The following is a 25,655-nucleotide window of genomic DNA, read 5'->3' on the forward strand; positions in this document are numbered from 1 at the left end:
CCAAAGCATCCATTACAGGATCAGACGTTCTACAGAGGTCTGGGAAATAATTGTTGATTGATGGGGAACCATGCAGTCTATCCTCTAGAACATCTGTGTAAGGATTCTTCCCAAATGGCTGGTACAGACACTAAGTACCAGTGATCAGACTAGAGTGCTGATAATCAGGAAAGGCATTTTGGAAGGAGTCAATTTTGAGCTAAGTGCTTTGAAGGAAGTAATGGGAGAAGTCTGGCAGATGGGGTGCCCCCGGTCTTCTTGGAAATCCACTGGTAGGGGGTCAGAAAGCTATAGAATGCTTTGGAGGTACCATACCATGGGTGTGCAGGCCACATGCAGAGAGATGGCACAGGGGCCTGGAGAAAGAAGGCAGGTCATAAAGGGTAGTGAAAAGTGCCCTGGACTTGGAGTCAGACCCTGGGGTTTGAATTTCAGCTCTGTTACTTATTAGCTGTGTGGTCTGGGGCAAGTCACTTGTACCTTTACTTATTCTTTTGTGTGTAAGATTGTCTTCAAGGAGTGGAGGGCAGAGGCAGGTAGGTAGATGTGCAATGGATAGAGAACTGGGCCTGGAGTCAGGAAGACCTGAGTTCAAATTCAGACTCAGACATTTACTACCTGTTTGACTATAAGGAAGTCACTTAACCTCTGTCTACCTCAGTTTCTCCTTGTGTAAAATGGGGATAATAATATAGCCTACTTCCCAGGGTTCTTGTGAGGATCAAATGAGATTTTGTTTTTTGGAGGGGGGAAGGCAAGGCAATTGGAGTTAAGTGACTTGCCCAAGGTCACATAGGTAGTAAGTGTGTCAAGTGTCTGAGGCCGCATTTGAATTCAGGTCCTCCTGACTCCAGGGCCGGTGCTCTATTCAATTCGCCACCTAGTTACCCCAAGATGAGATATTTTTAAAGCACTACAGTGTTGGGCACACAGTAGGCACATAATAAACACTTGCTTCCTTCCAGGGTGGAGGGAACAAAGCAATGGACTAGAACAGAGGTCTGGGAACTTTTAAAAATTATTTTCACAACTAGATTTCAATATAATTGATTTTTTTTGTAACCCTATGTATCAAGCATTTTAAAATATTTTTCTGCAAAGGTCTAGTCACACTGACAAAAGAGGTCCTTAACACAGAAAAAGGTTAAGAATCCCCAGACTAAATGATGTTGATAAGGTCTCCTGAAGCTCTGCACTCTTTGAGTAAAAACCACCTCACGTCAGGCAGTTTGTTTTGTGGGATCAGTGGCAGACTTTATTTGTGGAATTGGAAGGATGTGCACTCTCCAGACAGACTTTCAGGAAGAATCATCTCCTGGGCTGTTGGCATCCCTGCCTGCTAGGTAATGGCATGCACAAGTTTGCTTGTTAGCCACTGGAATAGGGGAGGGCCCAGCTTTCTGCTGTTTTATATTTCACATTTACCTGCCTGTCCAGCTCCTTTCACTGAATGGACTAAGGCAGCCACAGACGTACACATGAGAGCAGTTGGAACTTTGCCTTAGGGTGCTCTGCTTTAAGATATGGTTCCAGGGAATGCAGGGATCCATCCATACTCACAGCCTTCTTAAGGAGAGAAGAGTGTCTGACTTGACTACTTGCCTCTGGTCTTTGAGATCTACTCATCTCCACTTCTGCTGAGGGACAGCCATAGCAGCTGCTGGTGAGGTTAAACATCTGGATCCCCCAAATGTGCTGTGACCCTGATTGTCTAAGTCAATAGGGGTGACCAGCCACTCTCCTCTTGGAGACCTAACGCTGGGTATTATCTGGATCGTTTAAATTTAGGATGACTTAGGATAAATGTTATTGCTTCCTGATCAGCTTGGTTGTTGGAGTCTTCCCAGATACCCTCAATTAAATAAAAAGAGCCAGCATTTGTACTTTAAGGTTTGCAAGCACTTTACAAATTGTATCTCATTTCATCTTCACAACAACCCAAGGAGGTAGGGGTTATTACTATCTCTGTTTTACAGACAAGGAAACTGAGGCAAACAGAGGTTGAGGGATTTGCTCAGGGTCACAAAGCTATTAAGTGTCTGAGGCTGGATTTGAGCTCAGGTCTTCCTGACTCCAGGTCTAGCACAGTGTATCCATTGTACCATTTAGCTGTTCTTTGGTGCCCTCTCCTTACTCCCACCAAAATTAGCTGGTATATTATACATATACACATATATACGTATATATGTGTATATGTGTATATATGTATATATACATATAGATAATCTTTTTTTAAAAATTTATTTCTCTGTGTACAAAGGCAGTGTGGGGGTCATGGATAGAGTTGACCATACTCGGTCAAGAAGACCTGAGTTTGAATCCTGCCTCTGACATATGATGACTCTATGCAACCCTTTAAGAGAATAAATTACAGGGGCAACTAAGTGGTGTAGTGAATAGAACACCAGCCCTGGAGTCAGGAGGACCTGAGTTCAAATCTGACCTCAGACACATGACACTTACTAGCTGTGTGACCTTGGGCAAGTCACTTAACCCCCACTGCCTTGCCTTCCCCCCCAAAAAAAATCCAAACGAACAAATTATGAATTACAGAGGAGGTGCTGCCATGCATTGGCAGACGGAGTTTCTTTATTTAATAGTTCCCTATATCAATGAAAGGAGGGGCAAAAATTTGACTTCAAGTTAAGAGAATATATAGGGATAGGTCTAGTCCCTATCTCCAGTTCTCTATTGTTCCCCTTCCAGCCTCCAGTAGAAATAGAAGCTCCTTGAGGGCAGGAACTATTTCATTTTGTCTTGATATCCCCAGCACCCATCACAGTAACTATGACAAAGTAGATCAGGGTTGGGGAGCCTGAGAACTCCAGGCCACACATGGCCTTCTAGGCCCTTGGGTGCAGCCTTTTGACTGAGTCCAAGTCTTACAGAACAAATTCTTTTATTAAGAGGATTGGTTTTGTGAATTCTGTATTCAGTCACAGGGCCACACATGAGGACCTAGGGGGTCACATGTGCCCTGGAGGCCTCAGATTCCCCACCCCTGGAGAAGACATTGATAAATGCCTGGTCAGTGGCTGAATAACTCTTCCCTCCCCCCGCCCCCAACCTCCAAGGTTGATATTATGAACACAGAGGTCATAAGCAATGGAGAAGAAGAGGGGAAGGCTGCCTTAGGAGTGCTGAGAATAACTGGGGCAGTGTGGAGTGAGGCAAAGAGGCTGGACTTGGAGTGTTTGGCACCGGGGTTTCACCATATGTATGCTGCTTAACTTTGGAGAAATCACTTCCCCTGTCTGGCCCTTAGTTTACTCATCCATCAAATGAGAGAGTTGGACTAGATCAGAGGCTCTCTAGGATCAATGAATTTAGATGGAAAAAAAATTACATGGTTATTTTCAGTGACTTCTAACTGAAATTTAAAACATCCTTCAATTATTTAAAAATATTGTTCCAAAAAGAGGTCTGTTCAAAAGCTTCACCACACTGCCAAGGAGGTCAATAACATAATGATGGCTAATAAATCCTTGGCATACATGACCATAAATGTAGATATGCAAAAGCCTTTAGGAATCATCTGTACCAACCACCTCATTTTACAGATGAGGAAGGACCTTGTCCTCATCACACAGGTAACTAAGTGGACGAGCTAGGGTCTAAACTCAGTTCCCATAACTCCAAATTCAACATTCTTTCTACAATGCCATGCTCCTCAGTTAATGATCTCTAATATCCTTTCCATCTCTAAATATCACGATTATATTCCCACTCAGAAGCAACAAAATGATGAGATACCATCCCAAGCAATATGAATTCCCACTCTTGCTTAAGATCTGAGCCCCATCTGTGCAAAATGCTCAAAAGCAGAGAGGTGTTATTACAACTTCCTTCCTGCACACTTGAGGAATGGGGGATGAGTTTGGAGAAATGAATCACAGCACTTCGGATTTCAGAGTTGGAAGGGACCTCAAATCATAGACAAAAGGGATCCCTACCATAACATACTGACAAGTGATTTCCAACCCTTCCCTAAAGACCTCTGTGCAAGGAGGAAGAAGCCGCCACCTCTGGGGTAGTCTGCTTTACTTTTGGACAGCTCCAATTGTTCAGGACTAAATTTATCTCTGAAACCTCCCCCTCTGCTTCCTGGTTCTGCCCTCTGGAGCCAAAGAGAACAAATTTAATCCCATCTCCACCTGCCAGTCCTTCAAATACTTGAAGGCGACTAACCCATCCCTCCTCCCACCCCCAGCCTCAAATTTTTTTCTTCTATAGTCTACACATACTTAGTTCCTTCAATCTATAAGAGATGAGCAATTCTAGCTATAAAACTTATAATCAGTTCTCAGTGATGGTACAGACACGTTGGTTAGGTCAGGGTGGGGAAACTGAGGCCTTAAGGCCACATTAAATGGGGCCTTTTAACTGAAACCAAATTTCACAGAACAAAGGTCACATGAGGAACTTGGATACCCCTTGTTTGTGAGGCCCAGACTCAAGAAACTCTCCCTTTAAACCTAGAGTTGGAGACTTTCTCACTCCAAATGAGAGAATCAGGGAATTTTAGGGGTAGGAGGGGCATCAGCTTCCCATCCATCCATCTACCCTGCCAAGGGATATTCCGAAAGCACAGGTTGGACCATGTCACTCCTTCCTTCTTATGCTTCCCAATCACTTCCCATCACCACCTCTTTTGGCTGAAATAGGTGTGTATGTATTCAACCCAACAAACATTTATTAAGAACATACTGTGTGCAGAACACTGTGCTAGGGAAATATACAAAGCTTAGATAATATTTATAATATAGACTCCCATAGAGCTCACAGTCTGGTAGAGGAATATGGCTCATAGATAACTATCACTGAAAACAATACTTGATCAGGGAACTGAAAAAGTAAAAACCAAAATTTTCTGTAAGGACAAAGACCGAAGGAGATCAGGGAAAGCTTCATGGAAGAGAGAATGTTCAACAGAGACAGAGAGGAATTCTATCAGCAAAGATGAGGAGGGAGGCCATTCTAGGTCTAGGAAAATGGGCATGAAGGTGAAAAGAGCCAGAGCACGTTTGGGAAATAATAATAATAACATTATTATTATTATTATATTGTATAATTATATAATATAATTATGAAATATTATAATTATGTTATATATAATTACATAATACAGGGTATCCCTAAAGTCTGGACACATAGGAAATCTCATTAACTATGCATATTTTCAAGAAATGAAATGAATGAAAATTTCAAGAACATTTTATTTAATTAGCATAAATTTTAGTCATGACAATTCTTATGGAATTAAAGCTTTCATTAGCTATTGAGAACTATTTTCCCTGTTAATGAGATTAATTTAATTAATGAGATTTCCTATGTGTCCAGACTTTAGGGACACCCTGTATTATATAATTGTATAACAATAACACTAACAATAGCCAGCATTTGTACAGTACTTTAAGATTTGCAAAGTGTTTTGCACATTTGATGTTCATAACCCTGGGAGTCAGGATCTATTATTATCAGGAGTAGCTAGGGGGCACTGTAGACAGAATACCAGGCCTGGAGTCAGGAAGACTTGAATTCAAATTTGATCTCAGTTACTTACTAGCTATGAGACCCTGGGTGAGTCACTTAACCTCTGTTTGTTTCAGTTTCCTCATCTGAAAAAGGAGGACAATAATAGCACCCACCTACCTACCTGGCAGGGTTGTGGTTAGCATCAAATGAGATAATAATTGTAAAGCACTTACCATAGTGCCCGGCACACTAGGTGCTATATAAATGTCAGCATTTATTGTTATGGATATTATTATCTTCCCCATATTTTGTTGTTGTTTCTGTCATTTTCAGTTGTGTCTGAGTCTTTGTGACCCCATTTGGAATTTTCTTGGCAAAGTTACTGAGTGATTTCCCATTTCCTTCTCTAGCTCATTTTACAGATGAGGAAACTGAGACAAACAGGGTTAAATGACTTGCCCAAGGTCACACAGCTAGTAAGTGTCTGAGGCTGGATATGAACTCAGATCTTCCTGACTCTATGTCCAGCGCTCTTTACACTGTGCCACCTGGTCACCCCTTAGCAAATTATAGAAAGCAATATGAGACCAAAAAGATATTATTCTCATTTCTCTCAATCAATGAGTATTTATTAAATACCAATTATGTGACAGAAAATGGAAGATAAAAATGCAAAAATAAAAATCACAGTATCATATATTTAGAGCTGGAAGGGATCTTAGGGGCCTTTGAGTCTAACACCCCTAATTTTATAGATGGTGAAACTGAGGCTGGTAAAAGTGAAGTGACTTCCACAGGGTCTCACCAAAAATAAGTGCCTGGGGCAGAATTTGAACTCAGGTCTTCCATATGCTACAAACCAGTGCTCTTTCATCTGTACCATTCCATAGATGTTGGAACTAATCTAGAAAATCAAAATGACTGTCTCTCCAAGGGTTCTCCTCTTGCTTAGTTAAGGAAAGAAGCAAGGATTTCCATTGGCCAGAGTTCCTCATTCAATCTCCGGGATATCCTAGACTTCCCACCTGGTTTCTCCTGCTCTCAGCCTTGACACTGCAAGCAGAGAGAGCTCACACAGATCACTGGGAGGTACAGAGGGATTGGGCTGAGACAAGGGGATGTACCTGAAGGAGAGAGACGTTGGTAAGGCTGAGTCTGAAGAGATAGTTCCTGTGGAAATAAGAGATACAGAAATCAGAAATCCATACTTGTTGGAAAAAAGCTGAAATAATGACCTACCTGGAGCTGACACATCTACTCAGGTACCCAACCAGCCAGCTGTCAAGGAACAAGCTTGTTTTAATATATGGCCTTCTGGGGAGGGGAGGAAGGGAGAGGGGAGAGGAAAAAAATTAAATAAAAAGTACACACCAGAGAACAAAAGAGAACCTAGAAGGAAGCACAGAAAAGCTGGGTTGCTTTGAAAACAATGTGTAGTATTGATTACATGAGTTTTCATGAAATGGAAATTTATTTTTTAATATTGAATCCTCTCATGTTCTGCTGTGTACATGGAAATGCTCTTTTCTTTCTTTTTTGCTTTGTATTGAAGTTTAAAATGAATTAAAAGTTTCTATACACATGTGTATATATGTGTGTATATGTACATTTATGTATATACACACACATACACCCACATTCAGAGTACTGGAAAAGCCCTAGAAAGGTCAAACTGGTTCATCCCCTTGCATCTAGACAGGATGGCCTATTTCCAACAGCTCCCTGGTACATGGAGGAAGGTCTCTCCTGGTTCAAAGGTTTAAACCTGGGTGGAAGAGGAGAATCCTTAAGCAATGGTAGAACCGAGGGTGAGGAAGAATTCTCAGCAACTGCTGGGATTCCAGTTTCTCAGAAAAATAGAGACCTGGGGCTCAAAGGGGTCATCTCATCCAGCCTGCTGGGATAAAAGATACTACCAAGCTAAAAGGGCCTCATGGAAGAAAACGGCCCCAGGACGTCTCTTTCCTTCGATGTTTCTCCCAGGGTTTCAGATAGAGGAGATTTCAATTCAGATCCCACACTGTCCACACACACACACACACACACACACACACACACACACACATCCTGTAGCAGTGACAGAGGGAAACAATGTCACCTTTAATCTTTTTTTTAAGTGGTGAGCTGGGATTGTGCTACATGATCAATAAACTATGAAGGCTGAGCACGGGGAACAAGGTTTAGTTAATGGCTGGGCCCTGCAATCCCATCCTGGCTCCCAAGAGGCAGATCTCCTGCTCTGGTGGAGCCCAAGGTGTCTTTCTTGGCCAGTGGTCTGGGGCAGCAGAGCCCTGGGCCCAAGGCCACTCATAACCCAACCACCACACAAACAAAGGAAAAGTGGGGAGGGACTGGGCCTGGAGAGAGCTACCAAGAACCAGAGATGTGATTAACAATTCCAGTAACCGAAACAAGCAGCACAAAAGACTCCTTCAAATTAATATTTCAAAGCAAATTCAGTTAAGGGAGATGGGAGAAACCTTGGGGAGAAAACTTAGACCTCAAGACACAAAGCTGTATTAGGGAAAAGGTCTTGGAGACCTTACGGCTACTGTGGGGGAGGCCTCCAATAGAGAAGGGGGCAGAGGGCGCTGAGGCTGGGAGGAGGTCACCTGGGGTGAGGGGATAGGGGAGAAGGGAGTGAGAAGGTGTCCTAACTGGTAGCTGCGCATCTGCACTATTCGTGCTAAACAGGTGTGAAACTCAGTTGCTTGTACCTCCTGAAGAAATAGAAGCACGGTCAACATCTTCTAAATAAATGTTGGTATCCTGGGACAAAGCCCAAGCTACTCTGCTCTAGTTATGGTTCTGGTGGAAAATCAAATCAAGAGAGAATGCTTATGGGAAGGCAAAGGGGCAAGGGAGTAAGGAACACTGGCCAAGGCAGGAAAATTATTTAAGGACCCTTTTAATGCTCCCAAGTCCCAAGAGGACCCAAGGGGCCATATCTTGTTGAAATTCTACCAACTAGAGACAGAGCATCATGATGTAGTTTATCAAGAACAGCCAGAATAAATTTGGAAATGAAGGCAACATCACGTACTAAGCTCCTGTACTTAATGGTCATATAATCTGGGGGAAATCACTGAACAACTTTGAGCTTTCCATTTCTTCATTAAGGAAACAATACATCAATATCAAATAAAATATCAATAAGGATAATAATATTTGCATCCCCTACCTCTATAGATAATTGTTATGGAGGTATTTTTATTTTATTTTATTTTATTGCTTTTTGGATTGGGGAAGGCAGGGCAATTGGGGTTAAGTGACTTGCCCAAGGTCACACGGCTAGTTTTTTGTGTTAAGTGTCTGAGTCCGGATTTGAACTCAGGTCCTCCTGACTCCAGGGCCGGTGCTCTATTCAGTTCACTACCTAGCCACCTAAGGAGGTATTTTATAAGCCTTACTATCTTGCCCTTAGCAAGAAGGGATACTCAAGTAAAACTGTCCCCTCATGCCTCCTAGCCTCTCCCACCTTCCAAAGTCCTTATTCTCTGCCCTCAAGTATCCATTGTTTTTTCTTTTTTCAAAAAAAAAATTTGTGTGCATCCAGAGAAAGAACTAGAAAGAACGAAGTTTATATCCAGGTGGAAGCAAAATACCTGATCTTTTTCCTTCTCTTATTTGGTTTTATGTCCTCTTTACCATTTTTCATTCCAGCTGGTACAATCCGTCCTTATAACCTGACTAATGTTATAATGTGAAAGCATTTACAGATCCTATACTTGACTATAAGCTGCCATGGGGGGGGAGGGGAAGGAGGGGGACAAAATGTGAAACTCAAGGAATTGTGGAATTGAATCCTGTAAACTAAAAGGAAACAAACAAATTAATAAAAAAAAAAAGATAAAAAAATTGTAATAGCTGTGGTGGGCTTTCTTTTCAAAAGGGCCTTTTACAGTGTCGCTTATTGTATATGTTAAGGTTATATTAAACTGTGCACATATTTATTTCATAAGTGCTATTAACACTTATCATGAATAATAGTCAAAATATAGATTGTTGCCTCTTGCCTTCTGGATACCCAAACCCCAGGCCTGCTTCTTCTACACAGTGTACCATTTTTTAAAACTGCTTTTCTCTCTGCCCTACCCTTTTCCTGATCAATCAAAATTCTTATTCTCTCAGTCTTTGGCTACAGGTCTGGTAGAAAGTCACGATTAAATTATTTCCTACTGAGGTATTAAGGACTGATACTTTCTCTGATGGTAATTTGAACTTTAAAGGAATCCACTGTCAAAGGCTCTGACTTGTAGAATTTCAGGACGTGTGATTAAAGGAAAAATCTCTAGAAAATGAGGGAGAGACTTTTCAGTAGCACCATCTTCCTGATCTTTCAAGTTCTAGGGAAAAACCAGTGAAAAATGTACACAGTCGTTTCCAACTGGTAAGAATGAAGGCATAGCCTTTTTTTAGAAGGTCCTTGGTTATTTATTGCCTGATTTCTTTCAGAACCCAAACTCTAGTCTTGTGCATAAATAGAATATACTTGCTGAGAAAAGAGTTTCTGAAGACTCTAGGAGATGAGATAGGAGAAGACAATTTCTACGTCCCATGCCCTCTTTCCCATTAATGAGTGATTAAGGCTGGAAATTCCCTGGGAATCTCCCCAAGACAGATTTGGTTGATTCATTCTGGCTCATTGGCTATTCCAGATCCCATCCCACTCCTCTGGTGGGACCTGCTAACAGGTCCTTTGCTGTTACCTGGCTCCCACGATGAGCTGGTTCCTGGAGGGGTCTAGAGCAAGCTGGGAGAAATCTTGAACTCCAGGGTAGGTGAAGTTAGAGACCCACGGCTTCAGATCTGGGTACAAGAGGTGGGGATGAGGCAGAAAAAGAGATAAACACCCAGTTACTAAGAGACACCCCATTTCTCATCCCTGGGGCTCCTAGACTGAACTTGTGTCAATCAGGAGGAAAAGAGAAAGAACACTGGGCTGGAAGTCAAGAGGCCTTGGTTCTAATCCCAATCCTGTCATTAACTAGCTGTGTGACCTTGGACAAATCAACCTCCTTCTATGGGCTGAAACTTCCTTAGCATGAGAGGGTTGGGTAACACAATCTCTGGAGATCCCCTTCAGCTCTCCCATTCTAGGAGATCACAAAAGGTCACTGTGGCTCTGATGTGGGGGTGGAGAAGTACTTTTTTCTAGTCATATAGACAGAGATCGATTTCCTTCCCACTCCCCTATGACCTCTGATTTAGATTCCTGAACTGGCTGAAATCCTCCAGAAGTCCATCTTAGCATCCTAAATTTAGAGCTGGAAGAGAACTTAGGGTCTATTTATTTCAGTATCCTTTGGTCACAGGTGAGGAAACTGAGGCCCAGAGAGGTTATTCAGCAGCACAAAGGTAGCAAGTGACAGGCAGGATTTGAACCCGGAGACTGAAATCAAACCCAGAATTCTTAACACAATACTGTATACGACTGTCCCTAACTCCAAAGTCTTCACAGGAATCCTAGTTGGAGGAGGGAGGGAACCTCACAGGTCCCATTGGACAGTTAAAAAAAAGAGTTGTTAAGCCAGTCATCCACACAGGAAAGCATGCTGAGCTACTCAAGTTTTGGCCAGAGAACAATCATGTGTTCCTATCACCTGGTACCCAGTTACTAGATTGAAGGGCTGGGGCAAGGGAGAGTCCTTTTAAATCTATCCATGTGTCCATGCATGCAGAGTCAAGGCCAGGGTCCCCAGATACAAGGTAGCAGAATGCCCAAACAAAGGAATCCCAGAAGAAAGGGAATAAATATTTATAAAGCACCTCTATGTGCCAGGCCCTGTGCTAAGTCCTTTACAAGTATTTTCTCATTTGATCCTCACAACAACCTTGAGAGGTAGGTGCTATTGTCCCCATTTTACAGTTGAGGAAACTGAGGCAGTCAGAGGTTAAAGTGACTCATCCAGGGTCACACAGCCAGTAGGTACCTGTGACTGGATTTCAACTCAGGTCTTTCTGATTCTGGGTCTCACTCTCTAGTCACTGTACCATCAGCTTTCTCTAGTAGAGTTAGGTAAATCTTAAAATAAAGATAAGGATAAGGATTGAACCCTGGATTTCATTGGTAGCGTGAACTCCCAGGCGAGGAAATTCCCTCTACCAATGCTGGTGGGCACCTCCTCTGTGATTTATAGTCTTAGCTACCTAGAGCATGAGAAGTTGTGACTTGCCCAGGGTCACACATATAGTGTGTGTCAAAGGTGGGACTTGAACCTGGATCTTCCCAGGCCATGCTGCCTGTCTCAGATACTAGGATACTTGTCAAAAATACTAGGCAGCACGGTGGCCTTGGGCTTCATTGACAGAAGCAGGTGTTCAGACTGAGCAAAATAACAGCCTTCCTCTGCTCTTGTAATATCTCATCTAGAAGATTGCCTTCAGCTCCGAGAGACATATTTTAGGAAGTGCATTGACAAGCCAGAGCTGGGAAAATATCCAGGATGGTTAAAGAACCAACCCCCCATCACACACCCATTGAGACTGGTTGTAGGAATTAGGGATGTCATGACCAGAGAAGACTTGAGGGGCCATGACAGCTGCTATCAAGTATGTGGAATCCGAGTTACAAATTCACAGGATCAGAAAGGCGGAACTCTGCAAGTCCAACCTTCTCATTTTACAGATGGGAAAACAGAGGCTTGGACAAAATAAATAACATACCCAAGGTCACGCAGTCAGAAGTGGCATTTGAACCCAGGTCCCCTGACAAAATCCACTGTGGTTTCTACTGTACCTCACTAAGTATTATACGCAATGGTTAGACGTTTAGAGGAAGATTTAACTCTGTACAAGGAAACATTTCCTAATAATCAGAGCCATCCAAAAGTGTGATGAGCTGCCTTGGGTGGTAATGAGGTTCCCAGTTACTCTACGTCTTCCAAGGGAGATCATTTGTCAAGGATGTTAATTGGGGCTGGATTATGGACCCTCTAAGGTTCTTTCCATCTCTGAGATTCTATGAAAACACAATGAATCAAGGACAAAGGCCCCTTCTAGCTTTAAACCCCTATGAAAGAGAAAAGAGTCAGATATAGTATCAGAGAACCGGTGATTATACCCTGGTTCTCCCATTCCAAGGTCACATGTGTGATTTTGGGCAAGGCCATAACCTCTTTAGACCTAATCTTCCTCATTTATAAAGGGAGGATGGATTAACTAGATGGCTTCCAAGGACCTTCTAGCTTTAAATATATGATTGTAATGACCCTTGGAGCAGAGGGATTCTCAGGGTCAAGAGGGGTTGAGGTCAGAGTTAAAGAGCTGGATGTGACATATTAGAACGAATTTGTGATCAGCTCAGCCAGGTACAGGAGAGTGGGCTGTGAGTGCATGTGTTGATGGCAGAGAAGGGGGTGGAAGGGGCGAGGGAGCGTCAGAGGAATCCAGAGGAAATAAATCATAGCTCATTATCCTTCCTCCAAGGAGTAAAGCAGCCCCTCATTTCTACACAACAAGCAAATACTTAAATGCTCCCCTGAGGATGGGAGGTTTTGTGAGCTGGATGTTTTTCAAAAGCTGTGTATGGTTAAAAAAAATAATAATAAATTCTGCAGCAAAACGAAGCGTCCCCTGATATTGCTTCTGACCCCAGCAGGAGACTGGTGGGCAGGGGCATAATGGCACAGGCCAAGGCTGGTAGTGGACATTTATAGGGTAGGCTTCGAGGGCCAAAAGTGAGCTCACTCTCTAGATTGAACAGAGACACATTCTTCCAAAATCTTAGGAGGCTGAGCTCAGAACTCACCCCCTCCCAGAAATTTTCTTTATTCTGTTAAGCTGTTTTTTAATGTGTTCTAGTCTATTTCCTAGGGGGCCCTCTACCTCATCCATTAGCTTGGGAGTTCTCCAAGAGAAAGAATCAGACCTTTCTGCATCATTCTGTAGGATTCTGCACACAGGGGACATTGAAGATGTGGGATGGGCAGGAGCCAGCTCATACCACCTCTGTGAGAGCTGATTGTTATATTATCAGCACGCACATTTACACCTTGGCAATCAGTAAACACTACAACTCAGGGCTCAGCATATTGTTTTGTTGATTTCTAGACTATAGAAAGTGATGGAGAAAATGTTAAAAATGCAAATTAAATTTAAAAATGTGTCCAATTCGTTTCTTTTCCCCAAGAGCTAGTTGTTAAACATTTATCAACACAAGCCTGGTTACATATATGGTAAGAAGGAACATAGCAGGTTGCAGGGAATGAGAAGTTGACTCTGGGGCTCAGTTTTCTCATCTGTGAAATGAAAAAATTGGACTCTAAGGTCCCTTCCAGCTCTGTGCTTCTATGGTCACTGGACATAATTTTGGGGAGTTCTATTCATTTCCCTATTTCCAACTCCATTTGATGGAGAGAAAGGAGAAATGAATAATAGAAAGGATAGAAGAGTGTTTTTCTCTTTTCTCTTCTTCCAGCTTGGGCAAAACAATACTTTGGAGAAGGTAGAAAGTTATACTAACTTTTCCTTGACCCAAATTTCACTAGCACTCCCCATTCCCACCTCCATGCCCACTATTTCTAGGAGGAACGTGGTCTGATTGAGGGTTGGCTTCCACTGAATTTTGAAATGGGAGTTAGCTTCCTTTAAAAAAATTGTAATTAACTTTTTTTTGAGGCAACTGGGTTAAGTGACTTGCCCAGGGTCATGCAGCTACTAAGTGTGAGAAGCTAGATTTGAACTAAGGTCCTCCTGTCTCCAGGGCTGGTTCTATCCATCATGCCACCTAGCTTCCCCTTTAATCTTTCTTTCTCTCTTTCTTTATCCATTCCTTATAATTTTTATGAGTTATTTATTTGTCATTATCTTTTCTGATTAATTATTTTTTCTTCCTTTAAATGTAAAAATGAGGGCACAGGAGATCGAGAGAAAACTAGGTTTAAAAACAAACAAAAAAACAAACCTAAACCAAGCATGTTCCAAAAACATACAGAAAAAACTTTGGATTCAGGTGGAACTAATGAGAAAAGTTCCATTCTAGATGAATGATTTCACTGACAGCCAATTCTCGATTATCCACTTTGTGGATTATCCACCCCAGATGCTTAATCCCAAATTGGCTTTTGCCTCCCACCTAGGGTGGCAACATGATACTGTAAAAAGAACCCTAGATTTGGAGTATCTGAATTTGGATCCCAGTTCTGCTATATTTTACCTTTGTGACTCTGACAAATCATTTATTTTCTCTAGGCCTCAGTTTCCTCATCTGTAAAAATAGAGTTGACATAGATGATCTCTGAAGTCGCTTCCAGCTCTTTCTAAGATCCTAAGGTATCTTTCTTGCAAATAAGAACAATCACAATAATAATAAATTATGTGGACTCCAAAGAATTTTTATAGGCTCACAGATCTATAAGCTGAAAGAGACCCAAGAACAGATGTATGCTGGTAAAATAGAGGCAGGCTGGTAAATGTTTAACAACTGGATTTCTAGCAGGAAATAATATATGCCCTTTAAAATATATATATATATATATATATATACATATACGTATATGTAAAAATATATGGCGGAGGCTAGGTGGCACAGTGAATAGAGCACTGGCCCTGGAATCAGGAGGACCTGAGTTCAAATCCGGCCTCAGACACTTAACACTCACTAGCCGTGTGACCTTGGGCAAGTCACTTATAAAATAAAATAAAATAATAAAAAATGTACTTTTATATTTAATCCACATCATTAACATTTTTTATCACTTTCTTAAGTCTAGAGTCTTGACAAGCAACAAAACAATAAATCAAGCCCCAATTTGCAGCATTTTCCAGTTTCTGAGGCATAAATGCTCACACTGAAATATTTAACAATGAGCTCTCAGAAGCCTGTATGAGCTGGCTCAAGCACACCTTTGCCTCAGCGGCCATCTGGTTCAACTCCCTCATTTTACTGATGAAGAAACTGAGGCCTATGAAGGTTAAATAACTCACTCAAGGCCCCACAACTAGTAATCATTAGAGGCAAGATGTGAATTCAGGCTTTCCCACTCCAGAGTTCATTCCTGTTTCCACCGTACCATCAATGTACTGCCTCCCCAAATTCCAACATCACAAAACCACTAAGCATCCACATTACCAAAAACATTCACCCCAGTCTCTCAGGAGCTGTACTTCAAGCGCTGTTGAAAAATCATTAAAGGATGGGGATGGAGAAGGATGGAAAAGGGGAGAAAGAGGGCAAGAAAATCAAAGTCAACGCTTTTGATGCTGTTGCCCATGGAAAAATATCAGAAATGAAAATCAGGCATCTGAGGCACTCTTGTGAATCCGTGGGAAACGAGGAATGATTTACAGCAGCAACTCAGGAGCACCCTGGTGGCAACGTCTTTAAGGTAATCAATCAACCACCAAGCATTTATTGAGCCCTATTATGTGAGCCTTGGGGTGGTAAGATGAGAGATGAACAGCTTGAAGGCTACCTTTCTACTGCCAAAGCAACAAAGGAAATGTTCGATGAATAGATGGAAAGGCATTTATTAAGTGCTTGCTGGGTGCCAAGCAGTGGGCAGCAAGGTGGTGAAGAGGACTAAGCACTGGGCCGAGAGTCAGGAAGACTCATCTTCATGAGTTCAAATCCAGCCTCAGACACTTATTTGCTGGGTGACCTTGGGCAAGTCACTTAACCCTTTTTGCCTCGGTTTCCTCATCTGTAAATGAGCTAGAGAAGGAAATAAGCACCTTAAAGATAAAAATGGGGGGAGGAAGCAAGATAGATCCTTCTCTCAAGGAGTTCTCATTCTAATTGAAGGAGATTATTAATAACCAAAGTTTCAAGCTGGCAACGAACTGGGAATTTTGGAGGTCTCTCCTGTTTGAGATTAAGCTTCTATTTTTTTTTTGGAGGGGGATGGATTATAAAGAAAGAGTGTGAGAGTTGGAGAAGCACACTCCTACATGTTGTAATTAAATTACATGTTTTATCCACAGCCTAGTCTGGTAGAATGTAATCTCCTTGAGAACAGGCTGCCTTGCTCTCTCTCTATCTTCAGTGCCTCAGCAAAAGCTTGTTGAAACAGTTTGTATTGGAACAAAACCCAAAAACCAGGACTTCTTTGCCTTGGGTAGAAGAACCTTTGAAGAGGATTTATGAGAAAATTCAAAGACTTAACAGGATGAGAAGGTGTGAAGGGATCCTGAAGTAGAGAGATATCTATCCCATGCACAGAAGTCTGCTCAATGCTGGGAAGAGCCCCTGGAAGCAGACATCACACTGTATTTCTGCTCTCCAGGAGCTTACAATCTACTTAGAGGGCCTAGACTAATATACCTAGGGAAACAATGAAGAGAACAGGACCAGAAAATACCAAATTGTGTGACTAGGCCACTAAATGCCTTAGGGGTTTAGAAAAAGGAGGGATCAATAGCTTCAGTCGAATGTCTCCAATAATTGAGAGCTACTGTCAGGGAGGGTACAGTAACAGACCTGGTAGGGGGTAAGGGGAATACCCTCCCTCCTTGACTTGAGGAATACCATAGTCCCTGGGTCCTCCTACATCTCTGTCTCTGCTGGCTTCTCCTCATCCTCCTTCCCCCTTAAAGCAAGTACTCCCCAAAGTTCTCTTCTTGGTTCCCCTCTTATTTTAAGGTCTTTCTCTAGGTGATCTCATTTATTCTTATGTTTTTAACTACAGCTCTATTATGCAGATCACTCCCAAGTCTCTTTCTTTGGCCATGACCCCTTTCCCAGCCTACAGGTAAGCATCTCCAACTACCCTGGAGACATCTTTATCCAGATGTTCTGCTGGCACCTCAAACTCAGCATGTTCCAGGCTGAGCTGATGATCTTTTCCCCGAATTCTAATGTCTCTCAATGGTACCCCCAATCACCCTGTCTTTTACATTCTGGGATCATTTTTCTTTCTTTCCTCTTCTTCACTTCTCATATCCTATCAGTTACCAAGTCATTAACTGTCTGTAGTATCTTATACATCTTTTCCCTCCTATCTCCACTATTGCCACCATAGACCAGGCTCTCATTACCAACTGTTTGGATTAATATAGTATCCTCCTAATAGGTCTTCCTGCTTCGTTCCATCCCCTCCCTGACCCCCTCCAATCTAGCCTTCACACCACATCCAGACTGCAGCATAAATCTTCCTTATTCAGAAATATGGTCACATCACTGCTCAAAACCCGCAGATTTTGCCCAAGGGATAAGGTTCATACTCTTCAGAAATGAAAAGCCTGTTTTGTCTTTTGTTGTTAAGTTGTGTCTGATTCTTCATAACCCCATTTGGGGTTTTCTTGGCAAAGATACTGGAGTGGTTTGTCATTTCCTTCTCCCACTCATTTTAGAGAAGAGGAAACTGAGGCAAACAGGGTTAAGTGACTTGCCCAGGGTAACGTAGCCAGTAAGTGTCTGAGGCTGGACTCAGGTCTTCTTGACTCCAGACCCAGCACTCTATCCACTGTACCACCATTTAGTCTATCCTAATTGGTAGGGCAGACCTGATTTCTGTTACTGTTTACTTGGATAAATATGTTTGTTTACAGAGGAAGCTAAGCTGGCTGAGAATAAGCTAACTGTCATCCTCCAGGTCTGGGGTGGAAGTATTTCCCATCTAAAGTGATCAAAGTGGTTTTTATTCTGAACCTCTAAAAGACCATCACACTCCTTGCTGTTGTTGAATTGTTTTCAGTTGTGTCCAACTCTTCATGACCCTGCTTTGGGATTTTCTTGGCAAAGACACAGGAATAGTTTACCATTTCCTTCTCCAACTCATTTTACAGATTAAGAACTGAGGCAAACAGGGTTAAGTGACTTGCCTAGGGTCAACACAGCTAGTAAGTGTCTTAGCCCAGACTTGAACTCAGGTCTTCCTGACTGTAGGACCAGGACTCTATCCATTGTACTATCTAGCTGTCCCAATAATACTCCTACATTGTAAATATTTGAAGTATAATAGATATAATTCTAACCCAAAATGTCCCTTGAAGGTAGAAGAGTAAATTAATAAACAGATAATTGAATAAATCAATAAATGGATGAATGAATGAACATACAAGCACATAGCTACAGCCTTCCTCCTAGTCCCCAAAAAGGTGGAAATCAGTCTCCCTTGGAAATGTGTGATTGAGCATTTCACATCCCAGAAAATATCTATCTAAATAAATATGTCCCTGAAACTCCCAATGCTCCATCTCTGTCTCCCTGTGGTATGAGTTTAAATTCTTACATAAACCCTTCTACTTTGTCCATATATAAAGTGTTTTCAAAATACCATCTAAATGTTGCCCATTATTATAACCACCCAAGGGGCAATTATGAAGAAACTAAGTGGTTTTCAAATACCACCCTCCATCATCTCCCTTCTCTGTACCTTTGTATTGGCTAGAATACTTTTTCTCTTCACCTCCACCTTAGGGATCTTTGGCCTTCTTCAGCATTTAACTCAGATATTATCTTCTGGTAGAAATCTCTCCTGTCTCTCTTCCCCCCCTCCCTTCCTGCCTTCCCCTCTACAAGGGAGGGAGGGTACACATCTACTCTGTACCTTGTATGTAACTATTTCTTTAATAGTTGTCTCTAGGGGCGTCCAGGTGGCTCAGCGAGTAAGAGCACCGGCTCCAGTGTTGGGATGACCTGGATCAAATCCGGGCTCAGATACTCAGCACCACACCCAGAAATAAGTGGCCGTGTAACCTTGAGCAAGTTACTTAACCCCGATTGCTTTAAAAAAAAAAAAAAGAGTTGTCTCTTCCACTAAGTTCCTTGAAGGACAAGGTCTACTTAGCATAGTGCCTAGTACTGGGATGGGGAACCTGTGACCTCCAGGCCACTTGTGGCCTTCTAGGTCCTTCGATATGGCCTTTTGACTGAGTCCAAGTTTTACAGAACAAATCTTTTATTAAGGGGATTTGTTCTGTGAAGTTTGGATTCAGTCAAAGGACTATACTTGAGGACCTAGAGGGCCACCTGTGGCCTTGAGGCCACAGGTTCCCCACCCCTGGCCTTGTTTATAATAAGTGCTTAACAAATCTTTGTTAACATTGATTGACTCAATTTGGACAGTCCAGGTTATAGTTGAAGGAATAAAGAACAAGTCTCAGAGTTCAGAATCAGGTGGGGTGGAGGAATATAAGGGTGTCTAACTCTGTCTAGCACCTTGTCCTGAAGTCTCTAACTGGGCAACCCGGAGCAATTCATAGAGCAATGTTAAATCCCAGACTCCAACCTAGAGAGGAAATATTTCCATTACGAGTTGCCACTTGGAACCACAGACCACAAGGCCCTCAGCCCTAGAGAGATTTTAACTAATCTGACAGGTCTCCCCACTCCCCCCACGCCCATCTCACAACACACACACACACACACACACACACACTTCTCTTCTCTCCAGTGACAGCCACAGTCTGCTCGGTGAAGCAATTAGAAATCAGAGGGTGTCTGCACATTTTGTAGGCTTAAGGACATTGCTAATTTACTTTAATCCACTTAAGCCTTCAGAGCCCCAGGGCCCCAGCTCAAACAAGACAGCACAGAGAAGACAGCTGGAAAGCTTCCTCCGGGAGACAGAGAAGCCCACAGTTGGGAATTCCCTCCTCCCAACTCAGCTTCACCCCCTGCCAATCTTCTTGCAGCAGAAATATCAGACCCACCCTCCACCCCAACCTCCCCCATCTGCCCCATCCTCTCCAGTAATCCACACCCACAGGCCCTTAACTCTACCCCAGCCCCTCCCCAGCCCACCTCCTCCAAGAAGCCTAGCCTGATTGACTCCATCATTCCTATCCCTAGTGATCTGGCATTTGTAAACTGTGTTCCTTTGTGCTTTTTGTTTGCTTCTCTTCTGAGCTTTCTTCAGTGGGTTTTCCCTGCTTCTGTATAATATTTCCCATAGAGTCTGAGCTGGAAGGGACCTCAGAAATCATTTTGTGCCCCTGGTACTGACATAGTAATATTCTCTTCTATCATGATGCAGTAGTAGTAGTAATCATAATAGTAATAATACAGTAGCTAGTATTTACATAGTGCTTTAAGATTTGCCAATTTCTTTACAAATATTATCTCATTTGATTTTCATAGCCCTGACAGAGGCTATCGTTCCCATTTTACAAATGAGGAAACTGAGGCAGATAGAAGTCAAGTGACTTGTCCAGGGTCATACTGCTAGTAGGTACCTGAGGTCAAATTTGAACTCAGGTCCTCCTGACTCCAGGCTCAGCTCCTCCAACCATATAATTGGCAAGTGCTCATTCATACTACAAGGGGAGAACTCCAGTGATGGGAAATAGAGCCCACTTTGGAATAGCTTTCATTGTCAGAAAACTTTTTGTGGTACAATGGTCAGAATGCTGTGTGGACCTACACTCAGGAGAACCTGGATCCAAGTACTTCTTTAGACACCTACTAGTTGAGTGACTCTGGGTCTCCTCAGTTTCCTTATCTGTCACAGGATGGGGTTGGATTTGATGACCTCTGAGATCCCTTCCCATTCTAAATCTGCAATCTGGAATTCTTTCTGCTGAACTGAAATCTGCCTCAGCAAGCAATTTCTACCCATTAGCCCTGGTCCTGACCTCTGGGGTCAAACCGAATGAGCCTAATCTTTGTTCTAGGTGACAGGCTTTCCAATTCCTGAAGATTAGGACATGGCCTTCTCTAGATTAACCATCTCTGGTTCCTTCAACCATTTCTCAAGCGGCACAGACTCAAGGCCCTTCATCATCTTGGTTGCCCTCCTTGAGACACCCTTCAGTTTGTCAAACTTTTAAGAAAGACATTGGTCCCAAAAAAAATTAAAAATAAGGAAGACATGGGACAGCTAGGTGGTGCAGTGAATAGAGCACAGGCCTTGGAGTCAGGAGGACCTGAGTTCAAATTTGGCCTCTGACATTTAACACTTACTAGCCCTGTGACCTTGGGCAAGTCACTTAACCCCATTTGCCCTGCCTTCCCCCTCCAAAAAGAAAAAAAAAAACAACACAAATAAGAAAGACATTGGTCCTTCCTAAAATGTAGCCCCTGGACAGACCAGGGTCAAGTATAATAGGACTATCCCTTCCTTCATTCTGGACAAGATGTCTAGCACTGCCATCTAAGATAAAGTTATCGTTGGGTGAGTGGAGTGTGTGTGTGTGTGTGTGTGTGTGTGTGTGTGTGTAGCTGGTTACACTGAATTTACAAATCTCCTAGACCTCCCACATTTTCACAGTAATTAGATGTAAAAATGTCCAGTCATGCTTCCTCCATCCTGTATTGATGTGGTTGGTTTGTTTTTTTTAAGATAAATTTTTCTAAGGGATCCCTCTTTCTGGTCTGTCCCAATTGTTTGGGATCCTGCATGCTATTCAAAGCATATGTGCTCTGTCTCTCAGTTTTGTTTCATCTGCAAATTTGAGGAAGCATGGCATTTATCTTTCATCCACATAAGTGATAAAAATGCCCAACAGAACAGGGCAAAGGTTTCCAAACTAGTCCAAGAGCCATCCAAAGAGACTCCCATAGGGACCGAGGGATGAGACAGAAGAAGGACTGATTGTATCTGTCTTCATCAAATCTCCTTTCCCTGGGGCCTCCACCAAGAACAAGGAAGACTGGCCGCAGCTCCAGTACCGTCACTATAATGAGCACGGACCACTGATTTCCTGTGACCTCTGAGTACTATTAAAATGAGTAAGTCATTATCATTAAGGTCAGGCGTGGACCTTCCTTCCCTCGGCCTCTCTAACCACGATGACTTCCCCAGCTATTCAAAGAGCACCAGTCTCCATTCTCATCAAGGGAGTCTCAAGGGTCTCCTCCCTCCTCCCTCCCTCCCTCCCTCTTCCACTTACTCATTAGAGAAGAGGCCTGGAAAGATCATTGGATCTATCTCTTAGCCTCTATTCAGAACTGAATTAAAAGTAACTCAATTAATCAATCAACCAACCAATATGCATTTATTAACCTCCTATTATGTACAAGGCACTGGAAATAGGGGAAAAGCACTGGACCTGTGCTTTCATTGATACAGAGAACTCCCAGTGGAGGGAACTCCCTCTCCCAATGCAGGTCACCACCTTCTTCACAACTTATACTGTTAAGAGAGGTGCCTGAGAACTCAGAGAGGTTAAGTGACTTCACCAGGGTGACATAACCAGAATTTCATTGGAACCCAGGTTTACCAAGCTTTGAGATGCCCTGTTTAGTATAGCACTCCTCCTCCATGAAGGCCTGCTTGGAGTCATATTTTATGCATTTCTTTTCTCTCCATTGTGCCAGGGAATACAAATCCAAAGATAAAAATAAAACAGATTCTGCCCAGCAGATTGATGATTCCCCCACTTAAAAAAATAAGGATATTCCCCAATACCCCTTTAATGATTTGCTACAAGGTCTTACAGCCCCAGTAGTTAGAAAATCCTTCCTGAAATCAAACTTAAATCCCATCCAACATAGCTGATGATGACAAACAGGGTGCCGGCATGCCGAGGGGTGAGGGGATGGAAGCAGGGAGGGAGGCACTTACCTTCAAAGGCTATGGTCGGGTGTTCCCTCAAGGTGCACACCTGCTCATTGCTGGGGGCATCAGACACATTGTGGGAAGTAGACAGGTGCAATGCAAGCAGGATGAGGCCTGACAAGGACAAAGTGATGGCCAGGGGTCTGGGGAAGACCATGATGAATGCTCTAGCTGCCAGCCTCGGCCTGGGGAGAATGCCTGCAACACAGAACACTCCATCTCACTATCTGCTCCCATTATCACCCCGCTCTGCCCGCCTGCCCCTTGGCCTGCGGTGGTTCCACCATTCTCCCTACCAGAAACAATGCCCAGAAACATTGGTATCAGAGCATTGCCTCTTTGGAGGATGCCCAAGTCCCTTGGGGAAGTGCCCTTCTCCCCACCCCAAACTATAGTAACTTAGCCAGAAATTATTCCTGGTATCCCATTAAGTATCCAATGCATCAACCATGAGAGCTCAGCTTGGAGTCATGTTTTATGGATTCCCCCTTCAACTGCTACATCCAGCCAATCACCAAACCTTATTGGGGGGGGGGGGTAGCATCTCTTGAGTTTGTCTCTTCCTCTCCATTTGTGCTGCTACCATCCTACTTGGGGCCCTCATCATCCCAAATCCCGATCATTTCAATAGCCTGTGTTTGGTCTCCTTGTTCTAGTCTTTCCCTGCCCAGCACCCAACAGCAAATTAACTTTCCTAAGACACCATTTCCATTGCTTCAAGCTGCCCAAGGACACTGGATTCTCACTCGTTTCTAAGATTTTTACATAATCTCACTGGGGAGAGAATGGGGAGAGTTATATTTGGAAATGCTGATAACATAAAAACAAAATAAATTAAAAGTTTTTAAAAGAGAGGACTCTATCCTTCAGAGTTTTTTGAAGAAGGGGATTTGACAGCTGACATGATCACTACATACAATCTCCCTGAACTTAGTTTCATCATCTGTAAAATGGGTTATACTCACCTAACTGGGTGGATCAAAGAAGTTAATGAATGAGAAAGCCAAGCACCTACCTACCTCTACCTACAGTTACCATCATTCCTTCTTCTATCCTCCGCACCGGGGAGACAGAAAAGGTGCAGATAAGGAGCCCAGGGAGTTGAAGTATGCACACTGCCTTAAACATCAGAGCCAGAGTGCCCTCACCCCTGGGTCTCCTGCCGAGTCCTTCCCTCCTGCTCTGGCCCCGCTTCAGGGGCATTCTTTAAAAGCTCACTTTTCTTTAGCCCTTTCAAGTTTACAAACCCCTTCCTTCCCCACAAACCCCTTCAGAATTTTTGTGCCTGTACATCTTGCTATCATGCCCATTTTACAGATGACAGAACTGAGACTCTGAGAGGTATGGCTGGTGGTGACCTATGGTCAGCACTGAAACCCAGGTTCAAGGCAAGTTCCTTTGGTTATACCCTTTGGGCTTCCTACCCAGACACTGACCAGGAAGGAAGAGGGAGGTGAAGGAGGTGAGGCTGAGGGGGATGTCTCAGCATTTTGACATTTGGTGAACGGTGCACAAAGCATATGCGAAATCAGACACATACAAAAGCACGTGTTCTCAGGCCAAAGCTGGGGCGGCCACACACACACACACACACACACACACACACACACACACACACACACGGCAGAAACCATGTACCCAGACCCCACCCGAGCTTCTTCCCTGCCCTGCTGAGAGCTGGCCCCCTGCCGTGTGTCTGACCTGAGCCAGAGGCCCTTCCCTTCTGCTCCCCACCCTGAGTTCTGCAGGCCCTGAGTCCCCAGGGGTCTCATGCCTGCCACCTCTCTCCCTCTCCCTTAAGGCTCACATGAAGTGTGTGCTCCAAGGCCTTCCTGCTTTTTGGTTGATTTCACTGCCTCCAGCTGGAGGCACTACCAGCATAGCATGTGATGTGAAAGCGCAGAGGGAAGGGGAGTGCTCAAGCCTACCCTTCCTCTGCTCTGAGGCCCCTAGAGAGGGAGGGTCTTAGAGAGTACAGGCTTTGAGCTGCCTGGATGGGCCTTGCTGGGTCATGCAATCCAAAGGTGTCAGACTGGCCAGCCACCTGCAAACTCCACAGTGCCGTCCTGTGCCAGGTTAAAATGAAATCAGGCAATATTTAATAAAATAAATAAAAATACAGTGCAACATTGATAATGCTGATTTGTGGTTTTCTAAGTCAATAGGTAGCCTGCAGGGATCCTATTTGAGCTCAACATTACTAGTCCAATCCTCCTCCTTTTTACTTTTATTTTTTTAAACAAATGCCCAAAATGACTAAGAGTGAAAGCAGTAAAGGTAGGATTTGAGGCCCAGAGTCAGAAAGACCCCAGTTCAAATCCTGCCTCAGACACTTCCTAGCTGTGTGACCCTGAACAAGTCACCTAACTTCTATCTGCCCCAGTTTCTTCATCTGGAAAAATGGGGACCTTTTAAAAATATAATATTTATATTATTATTCTTATATATTTTATAATTATATAATGATATATTATTATAATATTAAATATAATATCTATATCAAATATTTTTTAAAAATAATAATACCTGCCTCCCAAAGTTGTTGTGAGAATAAAATGAATATTTGTAGAGCAATTTGTAAGCCTTAAAGTATAATTTGTATTATTTTCTATTATATTGTATTATAGGAAAATGTTCTATATTAATATATTATTGATGAAATTACTATAATAATTACAATGTTTAGATATAATGTACATGCAAATTATGTGGAATTATATATTTATATATAAAATCATA

The 25,655-nt window shown here is 42.9% G+C and overlaps 1 protein-coding gene across 2 annotated transcripts in view; it reads right to left on the reverse strand.

Moving 5' to 3' along the window:
- Nucleotides 1–25,655, reverse strand: part of SEMA5B (semaphorin 5B) — a 196,136-nt gene that overhangs the window by 41,154 nt on the left and 129,327 nt on the right. For both annotated transcript variants that reach the window (XM_069064937.1, XM_069064938.1), the window contains exons 4-6: nt 22,923–23,114; nt 10,185–10,284; nt 6,600–6,645 (exon numbers count right to left, since the gene is read on the reverse strand). In XM_069064937.1, coding sequence (XP_068921038.1) covers nt 6,600–6,645; nt 10,185–10,284; nt 22,923–23,073 — 297 coding nt within the window. In that variant the 5' untranslated portion in view covers nt 23,074–23,114. The remainder of the gene's footprint in view (nt 1–6,599; nt 6,646–10,184; nt 10,285–22,922; nt 23,115–25,655) is intronic.

The sequence above is a fragment of the Petaurus breviceps genome, unplaced genomic scaffold (assembly GCF_028583685.1).
Source record: "Petaurus breviceps papuanus isolate PSGF00001 unplaced genomic scaffold, PetGlider_PUasm1.0 90654, whole genome shotgun sequence".
In the NCBI taxonomy this organism is placed as follows: domain Eukaryota; kingdom Metazoa; phylum Chordata; class Mammalia; order Diprotodontia; family Petauridae; genus Petaurus; species Petaurus breviceps.